We start from the raw sequence: 14,269 nt of genomic DNA on the forward strand, positions 1-14,269 counted from the left end.
CCACCACTTAAATGCTTTTTAAAAATTCATCTTTTACCTTTCTTACAATGGGAAAAAAATCAAATCTATAGCAAAAATAATCACAGCGATTAAAAAATTAAAACTTAATGTGTATAGGTGTATAGGTGTTTTGTCTGCCTATGTGTTTGTGTCTGGCAGTGTGATGCCTGCAGAGGCCAGAAGAGGGCCTTGGAATCCCTGGGACTGGAGTTACAAACAGTTGTGAGCTGCCACATGGGGGCCGGGAATGAAACCCTAGTCCTCCGTTTTTAACTGCAGAGCCATCTTTTCAGCCTGCACAGTGATTTCCCAAAGCAGCAACAGCGGTATTTACTGAGTGTTCCACTGTGCCAAATGCTTTCCATTCATTAGCTAATAGAATATGTACACAAATAGAAGGAGCCTCATTCCACAGAAGAGAAAATGAAAACTTAAAGAAGTGAAGCAATTTGCCTGAGGCAACAGTGGGTGGTTGAGCTGGGAATTCCCTACCATGTGGTCATTCACATTCCTACACAAGCCTCAGCACCATTCAAAAAAAGTAATGTGGGGGCTGTGAGGCAGGCATTTGGAAAGTCACAACTAAGGGTGGAAATGAGAGCCCCCCTCCCCCCGCAAACATGCTCATCTACTGACTGGTATATTTAGCAAATCTTTTAGATTTAAAGCAATGGTTCTTTAACCATGGTAGGTGGCTTCCTAAGGATCCCCAAGACTCTTTCAGGGGCCTGTCAGATCAAAACTACTTCTCTAATCCACCGTGTGTCTCTTCTCTTATATTATGAGCATCTTCTCCCAGTGTCACACAGTGGACTTTCCAGCCAACTGCCAAGCACAGGCTATTGCAACAGATGGAATACAGCAGTGGAAGCGGGAACATGTTACCTTTTGCTAAGTCTAATTTAATGAGGTATGTGACGAAGATCTACAGGCAGCTAAGGAGAGCTGAGAGTCGGAAAAACAGTCTTCCCTACGGAAGAGCACACCAACTGGTTACTCAATACCAAACTGCCAACCCTAAAAACCTACATACAAGTAACATTTTGTAGACTGAGCAGGTTCTATTTAGGAATATGCATGTGTGTATATACACATATATGCATGTAATAACAATCCAAGAAAAAGGAACCCGCCCATGAATTTGAAAGGGAGAAAGGACCGGCATACAGGAAGGTTGGGAGGGAGGAGAGGGAAGAAGTAATGATGTAATTATAATCTCAAAAAAGAAATTTAAAAAAGAAAAAAAATAAATAAAGAGGTGTGAAAATGGCAAAACACCACAGTTCTTCTAAATTCCTTTGTAGAAATTTTAATTTTCCACCAAGCATTGTTAATCTGGAATGTTTGAATACTTCTTCTGTAAAATAAAATAAGTGGGAAAATTAAAATTTATCAGTTTTATTCTCTATACAGTAAACATTGACAGGCACAGTTGACATAAACAAAAGCCCTTAAAGGTCCTAAATAAGCTTTCTGAATTCAAAGGGTCTTGAGATCAGAGAATTTGAAAGCCTCTGCTCTGAAAACCAATTATAGAATATTTTATTCTGGAAAATCAAACCTGCATGTCAGATGTGAAAATGGACTTGGAAGATCAAGTACCAGAAATTTGAGAGTCGAGCTGGGGGTAACTACTGTCTCACCAAAACTCCCAACAGCATCGGCTTCTCTTCTCCACAGGGCTCTACCCACAGGGGAGTTTGAGTAAGGTGTTGGGGGTGATGTAGGCTGCCAGACACACCATATGGAACACACACACACACACACACACACACACACACACACACACACACACAGGCTAGAAGAGGGCACTGGGTCCCCTGGAATTGGATTTGCAATTGGAGCAAAAGGTTTTGAGCTGCCACATGTGTGACAGGAACCAAACCAGGGTCTTCGGCAAGAGCAGTGAGTGCTCTTGGTCACTAAGCCATCTCTCCAGCCCCCATCAGCAGGCATTTCTTTAACATCCAAGGCAATTAATTAACAACAAAGTGCCACAAACCAGGGTTGTTTCAAAAATACAGAACGTGAGTCTTCAACCCAACACCACGGGTAAATTAGAGATGTCCTGTGAAGGACCTCAAATTATTTGAGTCTTCAGTACCCAAAGGGTCTCATGCAGGACCTCATCTATAAGACCATTCTTTCACAAGGACAAGAGTCTCTGAGCAGCCAAGATCTATGACACTCTTACAGTTTGCCTATTAAAATATTGTATCACATGGGACCGACAAGGGGGGAAAAGCACACAAAAATTTAATCTTAAAATATTTTATCATCTAAAAGGTAATTTTATTTTGACAACTAAGTAATACATGGTTAAAATGTACTCTATAAAAAAATCACCTGAGAGAACTGGAAAGATGGATCTACAGTTAAGAGAACTTGCTGCTCACACAGAGGACCCAGGTTCAGCTCCCAGCACTCACATCGTGGCTCACAACTGTCTGTGACTCCAGTTTCAGGAGATCTGATGCCCTCCTCTTGGCTCCATTGGAACCAGGCATGCACATGTTACATATACATACATACATATTCATGTCTGTACAATAAATAACATGTTTTTTTTTTTAAAAAAATCACTGACATGATCTGACAATAGCTTCTCAGAAATAAATCTTAGGTAACCAAAGCAAACTAGTTTTACAATAGTCTCTTTACCTGAGACTGGGTGTTTTTGTGTGTGATGCTTGGGAACAAACCCAGGGCCTCAGTCAAATTGGGTGAATGCTTTATTATGAAGCTACACTACAGTCCCAACTCTAGACTACATTTTGGAGATGCTCTGGCATCCTAGCTGTAGACACAGTCACCCAGTTTTATTACAACAGGCCCGGGTAGGTTTCATGTAATAACAGTATACATATATTCAAGTGTGTGTGTTCAAACTGGGACCCAATTATTCTGTTCTTCAACTTCTAAGGTATTTTCACGCTTAAAAAAAAAAACAAACAAACTATATTTGTATGTTTTAAAAGAAAGTTCACCTCAAACACATGTTTTATAATCTAGAACTTATTTGCTAGGCATGATGGAGTTCCCAGTTTAATGATAGTTCACCATTGCTTAATTTTACTGTAAAATGAAATTGTGTTGACATGGATGAAATTTCTTACCTTGAACATGTAAATTAATAAAACATTTAAAAATATTTTTATTTTGTTTTTAATTGTGCATATATATGTGAGCTGGGGTGAATGTATGTGCACATGAGTGAATGCCCACATGAACGCCCGAGGCATTGGATCCCCCTGGATCTAGAGTTACAGGTGGTTGTAAGCCATCCAGTATGGGTTCTGGGGACAAAACTCTGGTCCTCGGTAAGAGCAGTACAAACTCTTAGCCTCTGAGCCATTTCTCCAGCCCTCTCAATATTCTGTGTGTGTGACGTATGTCATGTGACGCACATCTTTTCCTTAAAAAGTAACCAAAGATGGAAAGATTATGTTTGCATTTTCTTTGTTCAAGGTGTTTATTGCATCTCAGAGGGCAGACATGCATTGGGTTTTTAAACCGAAATACAAAGAAAAGCCATTTTGAAATTGGTCTTAGGTAATTTCCCCCCATTACAGTGTATGTTATCCCCACAATAAATTCAGATACGACCACTTTAAAGGGTACCATACATCTATTAAGTAATTTGAAAAATAGGCAAATGCCTTTCCAACCCGATATGCTTTTACAAAGAGCTGCCAAGCCACTAAACAACACTGATCAACAGTGACCTTGTGCACACGTCAAAATCTTCAGTCAAGCCATCAGCACAGACAGTATGACAACAAATAAAAATCAAAGAATACAATATGTACATTGAAAGATACAATTCGCTGAATTGGTTTCAATCCTATCACAAAGGTACAACAGAAGTCACTTTGAGCTCAATCAAACAATGGAGAAATACTAGTCTATAGAACACACAAAGAAACACTAACTGAACAGATGTACTGTAAACCCACAAGGAAGGAAAAATATTTGCAGTTCTCTTTAAATTACAGATGTCTCTTGGGGCACGTTCATAGTCACATAAACAGCATATCTCTAACTGCATTTTCACAGACATGATAGAAAGACTCCACTTTTCAGTGCCTTTGATAAAGAATGAATAAATAGGTCAATTTAGATGCAAAACCTGCAAATATAATTAAAATATATATCTTAATATAGCAGTGATAAATATGGACTTCTTCTCATATGATTTTTTTTTCTCATTCTCAATAAGGTAGCTTCATCAAGGAGAAGTTTTATTATGGACATTAAACTTCATATTTTTTTAAAATAAAATTTCTTAACATATACAGTGCACAAAAATAAACATTTCTCACAACAGTTGAAGTTTCTGTGATTGGAAAAATGTACTCCACACCGAAAAAGTTTTCTTATATTTAAGAGTGTTTTCCTCACTAGCTGTTAATATCACATTACGTTTGTAACAGAGGTACAGAAGAGAAGAGAGTTCACGGGAGGACTTGAGGGTTTGTCCAAAAGTTATAGATATATACACTGAAACCTTCAAAAACACAGACACATCTTTCCAAATGGCTCACCACACAACAGCTGCATCATCCGTCCATGGGCAATGTCCAGAAAAGCACTAAAGGCATTGGAAACATCCATTCATTGTTTACATCGTACAACACACAAATGATCCGAATACACTACGAGTTTGAGAGTAGGGATAACAGCTAAGGTAGTACACATTCCTAATGTTCACTGTCACACAGCTGGGCTGTGTGTCTGGAAGAGAAGTTACAGTCAGCACTGGGGTTGGTACCGGTGGCTCACTTTGAAACACTGAGCATCAATCTTATTTGAAGTTTCCAAACTCATGATATTTTTCCTATTCAGTCACAAAAACTGCAGCTGTAAGGAAAAAGAAAACAACTTGAATTAGAAAACACACTCTATATACCCCTCAAACATTTTACCTCCCTTACAATCCTCCTTGACGGTGTAAAATACCTGTACCCAAAAGGGTTCAAGATGAACAAACTCACATTTACAGTTTTCCAAACTCTTTAAGATGAGGGAACTTAAACAATTCTATGCGTAGTTCCAGTTTAGGAAAAAAAAATGTACCAATAAATCTTTCAAACTTTGACCCTGACAATGTTAGTCATGAGACACAGGAATTAAGAGCTGATCTGTAAATACGGGTGGTGATAGAGAAGTGAGTGGCAGGGACATCCATGACTCTTTATGTTCATCAACGAGCCACTTAACAGTTGGACAAGTGGAGACTGGACAAGAAGGGCAAGCCCTGAGGCCTGTGCCTTCCCATCGACCTCTGTCTACCTCATTCCCATGACGTTTCTTGTGGGAAATCCTCTCCAGGGTCAGAAAGCATCTCTTTTTCATACAATGTTTGTTTGTCTGTCTGGGGTGTGAATCCTGGGGACAGGGACTGTCTCAAGGCTCCTTCTGTGTCTGTCACTTATCAAGGCTTCTAGTATGTGATGATAGCAAGAGCTCCTAAATGAGCCTTCTCTAAGCAGTCCCTCATCCCTCCTGAAACAAGCTGCTGAGACAAGTGACATCTTACACATCTACCTTGTCTTGATGCAAGAGGAACAGACAGAATGGCCACAGGGGGGAAAAATATGACTGAGCTGTCAAGGTATTAAAATGGTATATCAACGGTTTCATTTAAAATGAATTCTTAGTATGTGGCCCAGGTTGACTTCCTGCCTCAGCCTCCAGGGTGCTGGAGTTAAAGGCTTGAGTCACCATGCCTGACTACTGTTAACCCACATCTACGAAATGTCAGGAGTTAATAAATGTAGGCAGTAGATGTGTGAGAGAAATCACACTGTACCATGGTTCACAACTCCTACATTCACACTGTTCTTTTGGCCAGACCTTAAAGAACCATTTCATGCTCAAAGATTTGTTTTTTGGTTTTTTTTTTTTTTGCCAGAGCTGAGGATCGAACCCAGGGCCTTGCGCTTGCTAGGCAAGCACTCTACCACTGAGCTAAATCCCCAACCCCAAAAGATTCATTCTTAAAGCTACAAAACAGCAAAAATCTGACATGGAAAATATTGAGTAAGTATGTAAAGTAATATTGAGCACATCTGTAAGCAGCTACTGGGTGCTGGGGCTGAAAGTAAGCATCCCCTTCCATCCACACCCTCATGCTCACTGTGAACCATTCAGTAAATTAAATTCATGAAATGTAAGGTCAGATTGCCAGGAATTGAAAATTCAGCTTGAATAAATGCAAAGGGTAAGAATCTAAGTTTTACCTTAACATGAAAAATAAGAATGAAGGAAAGATGTGGTTATGTAGCCACATGCATTTTTTTAAATGACTTCTAAATCCAGTATTATGAATGCTGGTGTCCTATGAAGTCTAGTCATCATGGGATAGGTACAGTGGTATCTCTCAGTTAACTTAGCAGCCTGGGAGACTTCTGCCTCATCAGTATAATTTTTGTGCTTTTCAAGATAAGAACAAATGACAGGTTTTTCTCTCCCATAGATTAACAAATTATGATTCTAAAAATTCACTGGTAAGGACAGGTTTTGATGTCAAATTTAAGCTCCAAACATTCAAATCAATCAATCAATCTATCAATCTATCCATCCATCCATCCATCCATCCATCCATCCATCCATCCATCCATCCTCCACCTATAACAACACAGAAATAACAAACCTCGTACCTAGGATAGTTAAGCACTGCACAAGCTCCACTATAACAAGCTCACAGAAAAAGCTCAATATCAGATACCTTAAATTGTTTACAAGAAATCCTTGATGTTAAGATCCGCTAATGGGTCCTTGGCTGGAGGTTTCTTGGGACTCTGAGTGGCAGGTGTAGGGCTTGGAGAAAGCTAATGGGGAGGAGGCCAGTCCCAGAGAGCAGAAATAGAAAGCACAAGAGAGACAGGTAAGCATTAGGCAGAGCATGTACCAGAGAAAACACACACAGAGGAACAGACGGCTAAAAGTTAACACAGTGGCTTCGTTCTACTTCTTCTGGATCATGCTTAACTTTGGAGTGGAAAAATGCACTAGGAACAGTGGTTGGATTTCTTGAAATTCTTTGACATCAGATTCAGCCAAGGTGAAATATGGGGACTCTGAGAGAACAGTTGGAGTTAGGAAGATGTGAGAATATACAGCAGAACACTCACAAACACGCATGCATGCACACACACATGCACACACACACACACACACACACACACACACACAGAGAGAGAGAGAGAGAGAGAGAGAGAGAGAGAGAATAATAATTTTTCTATGAAAAAAGCATTCTTACCTTGCATTGTTAGTAACATCAAACTATTAAGAAAAGAATTATACAGCTTTTCTTACAGTAACAGTGAGTTGCAGGGACAACGGAGACATGTGTTTGCAGATAGTATGGTGGGAAATTACTTTAAATTATTAACTAACAATGCCAGTGCTTCATAGGAATTATTTTAAATGAATCAAAGCTTTTGGGGTAGTGTGTGTATCAGAGTATCAGATGAACAAGTCATTTTCTAGCCTCATATCCAGCCTATCCAGGCTTGCAGCAAAGGACCACAGATCTTATCTTGTGTGTGTTTATCCAACACTGCAGGAGAAACTTCTGGGGGCTCTACTTTTCAGGGCTGGCAAGGGAAAGCTTAAAAAATTTGCAGGCAGCCTGTCTGGAGCCATGATTGACGTCTCTGTTTAGAAGCCAATTCACCTCAAGATGATAGTAGTTCCTGAAATCTGGAACTGTGGGATTGGGTGTCTATACATGTGGTCCAGAAGCCAGGAGGCTCAATCTGTTCCTATATCCAATCTACTGACTATAGTATCCACCAATCTCATCTGTAAAACTGAGGTAACATTTCACAGAATGTCAGGGAAAATCAATGTTAAAGCTTGAAAACTGCTTGGCAGAAACTGAAGACTTCCTCCACAACATGGGAGATGACAATATTATAACAACTAAAATAATAGATGGCCCAGACATGGAAAAGAAAAAACAGCTTTCCATAGGAAAGCTGTAAGTACAGGTTTGCTTATTCTATTGGCTATTTATGCTTTCTCTTGCATAGAGAAAATACAATCTAAACATTAGGCCAGGTATCTTTAATCCTAGCACTTGGGAGGCAGAAGCAGATGGATCTCTGTAGGCTAGCCTGATCTATACAGTTAACTCCCAGGCCAGCCAGGGCCATATAGTGAGAACTTGACTTTAAAAAATGCGTAAATAAATAAATATTACATGGATATTGCATACTATTCCATGACTGACTATAACATCAGTAATTAAAATATATTTCATGCTATCATGTTTTGTTTTCATTTTTATTCTTCAAATCAAGTAATAACTGATGGTATTATACAAGAAAAACCTTACATAACAAAATTATATTAACTCATTTATAAGGCTTTCACATACTGAAAATAATAAAAATAAAAGCTCTGGGTAAGTATCCTATAAGTAAGACAATGTAAATATCCACTTGCTACATTTAAGAAGCCACAGGAGTGAAGACATTTACTGACATCATTAAATTCAGCTGGAGCCGTTTGGTTTAGTTTGCTAAACTCAGCAATTGCTACTGAAGTTATAATTTTGGGTTCTCACTCTGTCCAGGCCAGCAGTAATGCCCTAAGTGACAGGCATTACTTTGTTATTCAGGGTTGCTCCTGGAAGCCCCCTCCCTGTCCAGGTTAGGTTTTTTTGTTCACCAATTAGACACAAGTTGGAGTCATCTGAGAAAAGGGACCCTCAACTGAGAACAAACTTCCATCAGATTGGTGGACAAGCTTGTGGGGCTTTTTCTTGATTAATGATTGGTATGGGAGGGCCTAGGCCACTGTGGGTGGTGGTATCCCTAGACAAGTGGCCCTGGGTGTTCTAAGCCAGGAAGCAGCATCCCACCCATGGTCCTTGTCCTGTCTCCAGGCTCCTGTCCTAACCCTTCACGATGGACCATAAGCTGTAAGCTGAAATAAACCCTTTCTCCCAAGTTGCTTTTGGGCCTGATGTTTCTCATAGCAATAGAAAGCTAACCAGGGCAGCCCCTGATAGTTTATGCTAACAACGTGACTCATAGGTGCCCTTCCCTAAACGCATGCTGAGATGATTCAGGTGGAGGCTGGCCATACCAGAAAGGCTTCAGTTACGTTGTGGAGTCTTTGGGCCACATAATAGCAAGCATGGCCTCCAGGGTAGGGAGGGTCTGGAGACTGACTTCAATTCCTAGGTAATAATTCAACCAATCATTACCATGCAAAGAAGCCTCACTGATGTCATAGCTAAGCCAGAGTGATCTTCCGCAGTTGGCAATACTATCATATACTGATTCTAGAAGCAATCTCATGCTTTAGATGTTCCTGTCATCTTGTTTCCCCCAGCTGTATATAATTTGTCTCCTTTCACATCAATAAAATGATCACCATAAACGTTGTGTTTCCCTGAATTCTGTGAGCCACTATGGTGGACCTAGGCAGAGGGAGGTCACAGAGAACCTCAGTTGTGTATGCAGCTTGTCTAAAGTGACGATGGCCCTGGGGACTCCCAAATGTGTAGCTGGTGTTTAAAGAGCTGGTGTTATGGTGGCTCTGAAGTTTGGGAGCTCGGTGCTGCTGTTGTCAGAGTGCAGGGTAGACCCTGCGGTCTGGACGACTGTGACTCCACGCTTGGCTGGATGTGGTGGGAAACAGCTGGAACTCCAGCAGGTGGGATGGAAACAGATGGTAAGGGGCTAGTCTTGGCTCCATAGTGAATTTGAGATAAGTCTGGGCTGCATGAAAGCATCTTAAAAAAAAAAAAAAAGAAAAGAAAAACCCCACCTCCAAACCTAACTCATCCCTGGGGCACATGTGCCAGGTACCCTAAATGAGCCATTCTGAATTAAGTAGAGACAAAAGAGAAGGACTGCAGGATGCTCAGCTCTTTGTCACTGTCCCACACCCCACACCCCACACCCACACCCCACACCCCACCCCGCTTCCATGCCCCTGTACTCCTGAAGCAACAGCTGTGAGGCAGCCATCGGGTAAGAACACCTTTGACACAGCCACACTGAGGCAGGACAGAGGGACAGGGAGAATGACAGGCAGGACTGCGAGGCAGGAAAGGAGCCCCTCACCCTGGGGTCTGATTCAAGCAAGAATTCCAGCCCAACACACATTTGGTGTGAAGGCTAACAGAGAACTAACATTCCTTTTTCATGGAGCTATTTTACGTTAAAATAACAATGGACCATGCTTAAGAACCTTGAGTAGGGTTTTCCAAGAAAGTAGCCCCGGGAATCTTAAACAAAACTGTTAACAATATTTACAGTACCGACACCCTACCTCCTGTCACCCCTGTGATCTAGACTTTGACTTATAAACTGTAAACGTGCCGGTGCTGCCCAAGCACTGCCCAGTGACCTCTCTTAAGGCCTGAAGCACTCTTTCAAGATAGGGGCTTCAAACACCCAAAGCATATACCTGACAATGAAGTGAGACCCAAGTCTACAGCCACGCTCTGAGCTGCGTCTTTCTTTCTGAACAGCTTCCTTTTAACCTTCCCGTCCAATCTTTTTTCTTTTTAATTATGAGATTTTCTATTCATTTTACATATCAACCACATGTTCCCCTCTCCTCCTCCTCCCCCCCCCCAGCTCCCCCCCAACCCCCCCTTCCATTCCCACCTCCTCCAAGGCAAGGTCTCCCATGGGGAGTCAGCAGAGCCTGGTACATTCAGTTGAGGCAGGTCCAAGCCCCTCCTTCCTGTACCCAGGCTGAGCAAAGTGTCTCACCATAGGCACTAGGCTCCAAAGAGCCAGCTCATGCACTAGGAACAGGTCCTGGTCCCACTGCTTGGGGGCCCCCTAAACAGTTCAAGCTAAACTTCCTGTCCAATCTTTATTAATCACTAATTCCTGCTTCACACTGGTTAGTCCTGAAATATTTTTTTTTCAAGCCAGGAAACCCAGTCTGGCCTGAATCCCTAAAAGACAAGAACTCCCCAGGCTGCTGAGGGTGAAGAGTAGAGCTGTGCCTCTTGCCTCTGTTCCTCACAGCACTAATAGCATGATAGTTTTATGTTTAGGAATAAATACAGGGTGCTGTGAACTTTAAGAAACTGACCTGTGTGCCCGGCACAGCGGCAGCTCCAAAGGGTGGTCTCATCATGGGCTGTGCAAACATGACCGGCTGCTGAGGCATCATGGTCATGCCTGTCCCTGCAGGAGACTGCAAAGGAAGGAAGATTCAGAGCAGGCCTGGGATCCAGGAGTGCATAACCAGACATGCACACCACCTTTTACATGCTTTGGACAATTTCTGTGAAAACCACACTGGTAGACATTATGATTTATTATGTAACCTTGAACTCTGGGTGTTGAGGCTGTCAGATGGGGAGAAAGTCCCCGAGCTGTGCGTATAAGCCTGGCTGGCCATGCGGCATCCCCGTTCCAATCAGGAGCTGTGTATTCATCTCCTGCTGGAGTGATTCTTGAAGAGGCAAAAGCTAACTTCCTTATGCAGGATGGCCCTAAAAGGTGCTGATGATAAAGTGCAGCGTGAAAAGCCCCAGGATAGAGAGGGCTGTTTCTTGATGACTGAGCTACAATATGTAGTATCATCCCCCCAATGATAGAGCAATGTGCTGTGACTTGATGGCAATATTACTATACACAGCGTAACCGTTCCCCCACTCCCTGGCTAGGCTAGTTGAGGCCCAAAGTGGATGATTTAAGCTGTTGTTTCCTTTATTGTATTTCCTGTAGTGGTAACTGTTTGAACACTTGTAAAGATGTCAGGAGCGTCAACTACAGGTTTTTGGCACATCACTCACCATTCCAAATCCTGCTCCAGGTTGCCCAACAGATGGGGCCCCGGCACCCGGAGGAACTGAGCTGGTTGGAGGAACAGTGCCCTGCTGCACACGCATGCCCACAAAACCACACAGGACAAATTAAAAAAGAAACAACATATCATGGTTTTAAAATGATAGGCCGTAATTTTCAAATGTGTGCTTTTCAAATGTGTGCATTTCAAATGTATGCTTTTCAAATGTGTGCATTTCAAATGTGTGCATTTCAAATGTGTGCATTTCAAGTGTGTGCATTTCAAGTGTGTGCATTTCAAATGTGTGCATTTCAAGTGTGTGCATTTCAAGTGTGTGCATTTCAAGTGTGTGCATTTCAAATGTGTGCATTTCAAATGTGTGCATTTCAAATGTGTGCATTTCAAATGTGTGCATTTCAAGTGTGTGCATTTCAAGTGTGTGCATTTCAAATGTGTGCATTTCAAATGTGTGCATTTCAAATGTGTGCATTTCAAGTGTGTGCATTTCAAATGTGTGCATTTCAAATGTGTGCATTTCAAGTGTGTGCATTTCAAGTGTGTGCATTTCAAGTGTGTGCATTTCAAGTGTGTGCATTTCAAGCACTCTCAAACTTCACTTCTAAAATGTAAAAGATAACTAGCAGCAGAGCAATGGTTGAGGTTCACTGCTGCTCTCCTTGTTTATTTTTCAACTCTCAAACCTCCCTCTGCCCACCCCATTCTCACTAGGAAAGAACCAGACTGCCGTGAGCCGTCTCCTCCCACCAGCCTCTGGCATTCAGCAGAGGGTCAGACACTGGAGCGGCAGACAGACTTAGAGAGGCAGCGGTGTGCCCAAGGGTGGAATATGGAATGCTGTAAGTGGGCTTGGGAACAGTGGCTTTCCTACTTTGTCTATAAACAACAAAAAGGATGATACAGTAATTTGAAATATAGAAATGAATATCTATTAAACTTTATGGAAAGGATAATGGTCTAGTTTCAAGTTTAAAACTGGTAAGCTGAAAAAAAAAATATGATCTTAAAATAAACTATTACCCAATAGGAAAAAAAAAAAACTGTCTTGGTTGGGGTTCTATTGCTTTGATAAATACCATGACCAAAAGCAACATGAGGAGAAAAGTGTATTTCAGCCCACAGCTTAGAGCCCATCCTGAAGTCAAATCAGGGCAGGAACCTGGAGACAGCCACTGAGGTAGAGGCCGCGGAAGAGTGCTGCTTGCTCCTCATGCAAGTGTTGGCTTGCTCCTCATGGCTTGTTCAGCCGACTTTCTTAGACCATTCAGGACCATGAGCCCAGAAGTAGCGCAGCCCACAGTAAGCAGGGGCCCTTCCCAAATATAAACCATCAATCAAGAAAACGCACCACAGGCCAGTCTGGCGAGGGCATTTTGTCATTTGAGGCTCTGGCTTTTTAAAGAGGCTCTGGTTTGTGTCAAGCTGACATGAAATTGGTCAGCACACTTCATCCTTTCTGATAAGAAAAAAAAAGTTTTCATTTCTTATTAAGCCTATCAGGAGATTTCGGCAGGAAATATGATAAAATGTTATTACCATCCATGATAGGGAATGTGCTGGAAAATTATTCCTACAATTTTACAAATAAATCAGAAACATAAATACTACTATTAAGACTATTGCAATCACAAGGTATTTAAGTGTAGGTTGTAATCATTATCACATGCAAAGTCTGTAGATTTGCATTTCACTGAATATTGCATCTTGCTTTTATCACTTCAATATGAACAGGGTTGTGCAATGTTAATAGTCAGGTAAGCAGAACATACTTTCTCTGTAGACTTGAACACTGGTAAATTGCCCATACCACCCTGGCTTCGCTGTCACGTACCTGTGGAACACCTGCTGACCATGTGGCTGGAGTGACTTTCGGTTGCCAGTTGGCTCCACCAGTCAACTTTTTCTCCCCAGCATTCCACTGGAGATCTCCCCTGAAGGGCAAGTGTGAAAAACAAACAAAACACAAAATTCAGAGGAACACACATGGCATATGGCTTCCTAGATTCTTTTACTTGGGTTTAGAAGTAATCTGTTGGAACCTAGTGGTGGTATAGGGTATAAATTAAAATTTACTGAGTCTTACCATATTGTACCTAATATGTACCTAAAAGCACAAAAGCTTTTAAAATAAAACAAATGAGTGTTTTGAATTCAGTGACAACAGGAATTTCATGTCACCTACAACAGAAAAACATGTCAAAAATTCAACTAAATTCTTTATTCATAATAAAAACTCCAAATAATATACCACCAATCTGGACACATATCTTGTTGAATTTGTACTTTTAATTACGTGTTATTATATGCATATTTCTGTGTATGGGTATGTACATATGAGTCCAGGAGGCCAGAGGTGTTAGCTTCTCTGGAGTTGAGGTTACAGGGAGTTGGGAACTACGTTATTTGTGCCAGGAACAGAACTCTGGTCCTCTGTTAGAGCAATTTGTGCTCCTGACTGCTGAGCCATCTCTCCAGC

General features: G+C 41.5%; 1 protein-coding gene across 9 annotated transcripts in view; it reads right to left on the reverse strand.

Annotated features, from left to right (window-relative positions):
• Positions 1 to 3,447: 3,447 nt before the first annotated feature.
• Positions 3,448 to 14,269, reverse strand: part of Snap91 (synaptosome associated protein 91) — a 114,362-nt gene continuing 103,540 nt past the window's right edge. For 6 of the 9 annotated variants that reach the window (XM_036193836.1, XM_036193843.1, XM_036193842.1 and 3 more), the window contains 5 exons: positions 13,625 to 13,724; positions 11,783 to 11,866; positions 11,074 to 11,178; positions 6,731 to 6,833; positions 3,448 to 4,860 (listed from right to left, as the gene is read on the reverse strand). In XM_036193836.1, the coding sequence (XP_036049729.1) occupies positions 6,741 to 6,833; positions 11,074 to 11,178; positions 11,783 to 11,866; positions 13,625 to 13,724 (382 nt within the window). In that variant the 3' untranslated portion in view covers positions 3,448 to 4,860; positions 6,731 to 6,740. The remainder of the gene's footprint in view (positions 4,861 to 6,730; positions 6,834 to 11,073; positions 11,179 to 11,782; positions 11,867 to 13,624; positions 13,725 to 14,269) is intronic. The other 3 variants (XM_036193840.1, XM_036193841.1, XM_036193838.1) reach the window with 2 other exon arrangements.

This window comes from Onychomys torridus, chromosome 7 (genome assembly GCF_903995425.1).
Source record: "Onychomys torridus chromosome 7, mOncTor1.1, whole genome shotgun sequence".
Classification (NCBI taxonomy): domain Eukaryota; kingdom Metazoa; phylum Chordata; class Mammalia; order Rodentia; family Cricetidae; genus Onychomys; species Onychomys torridus.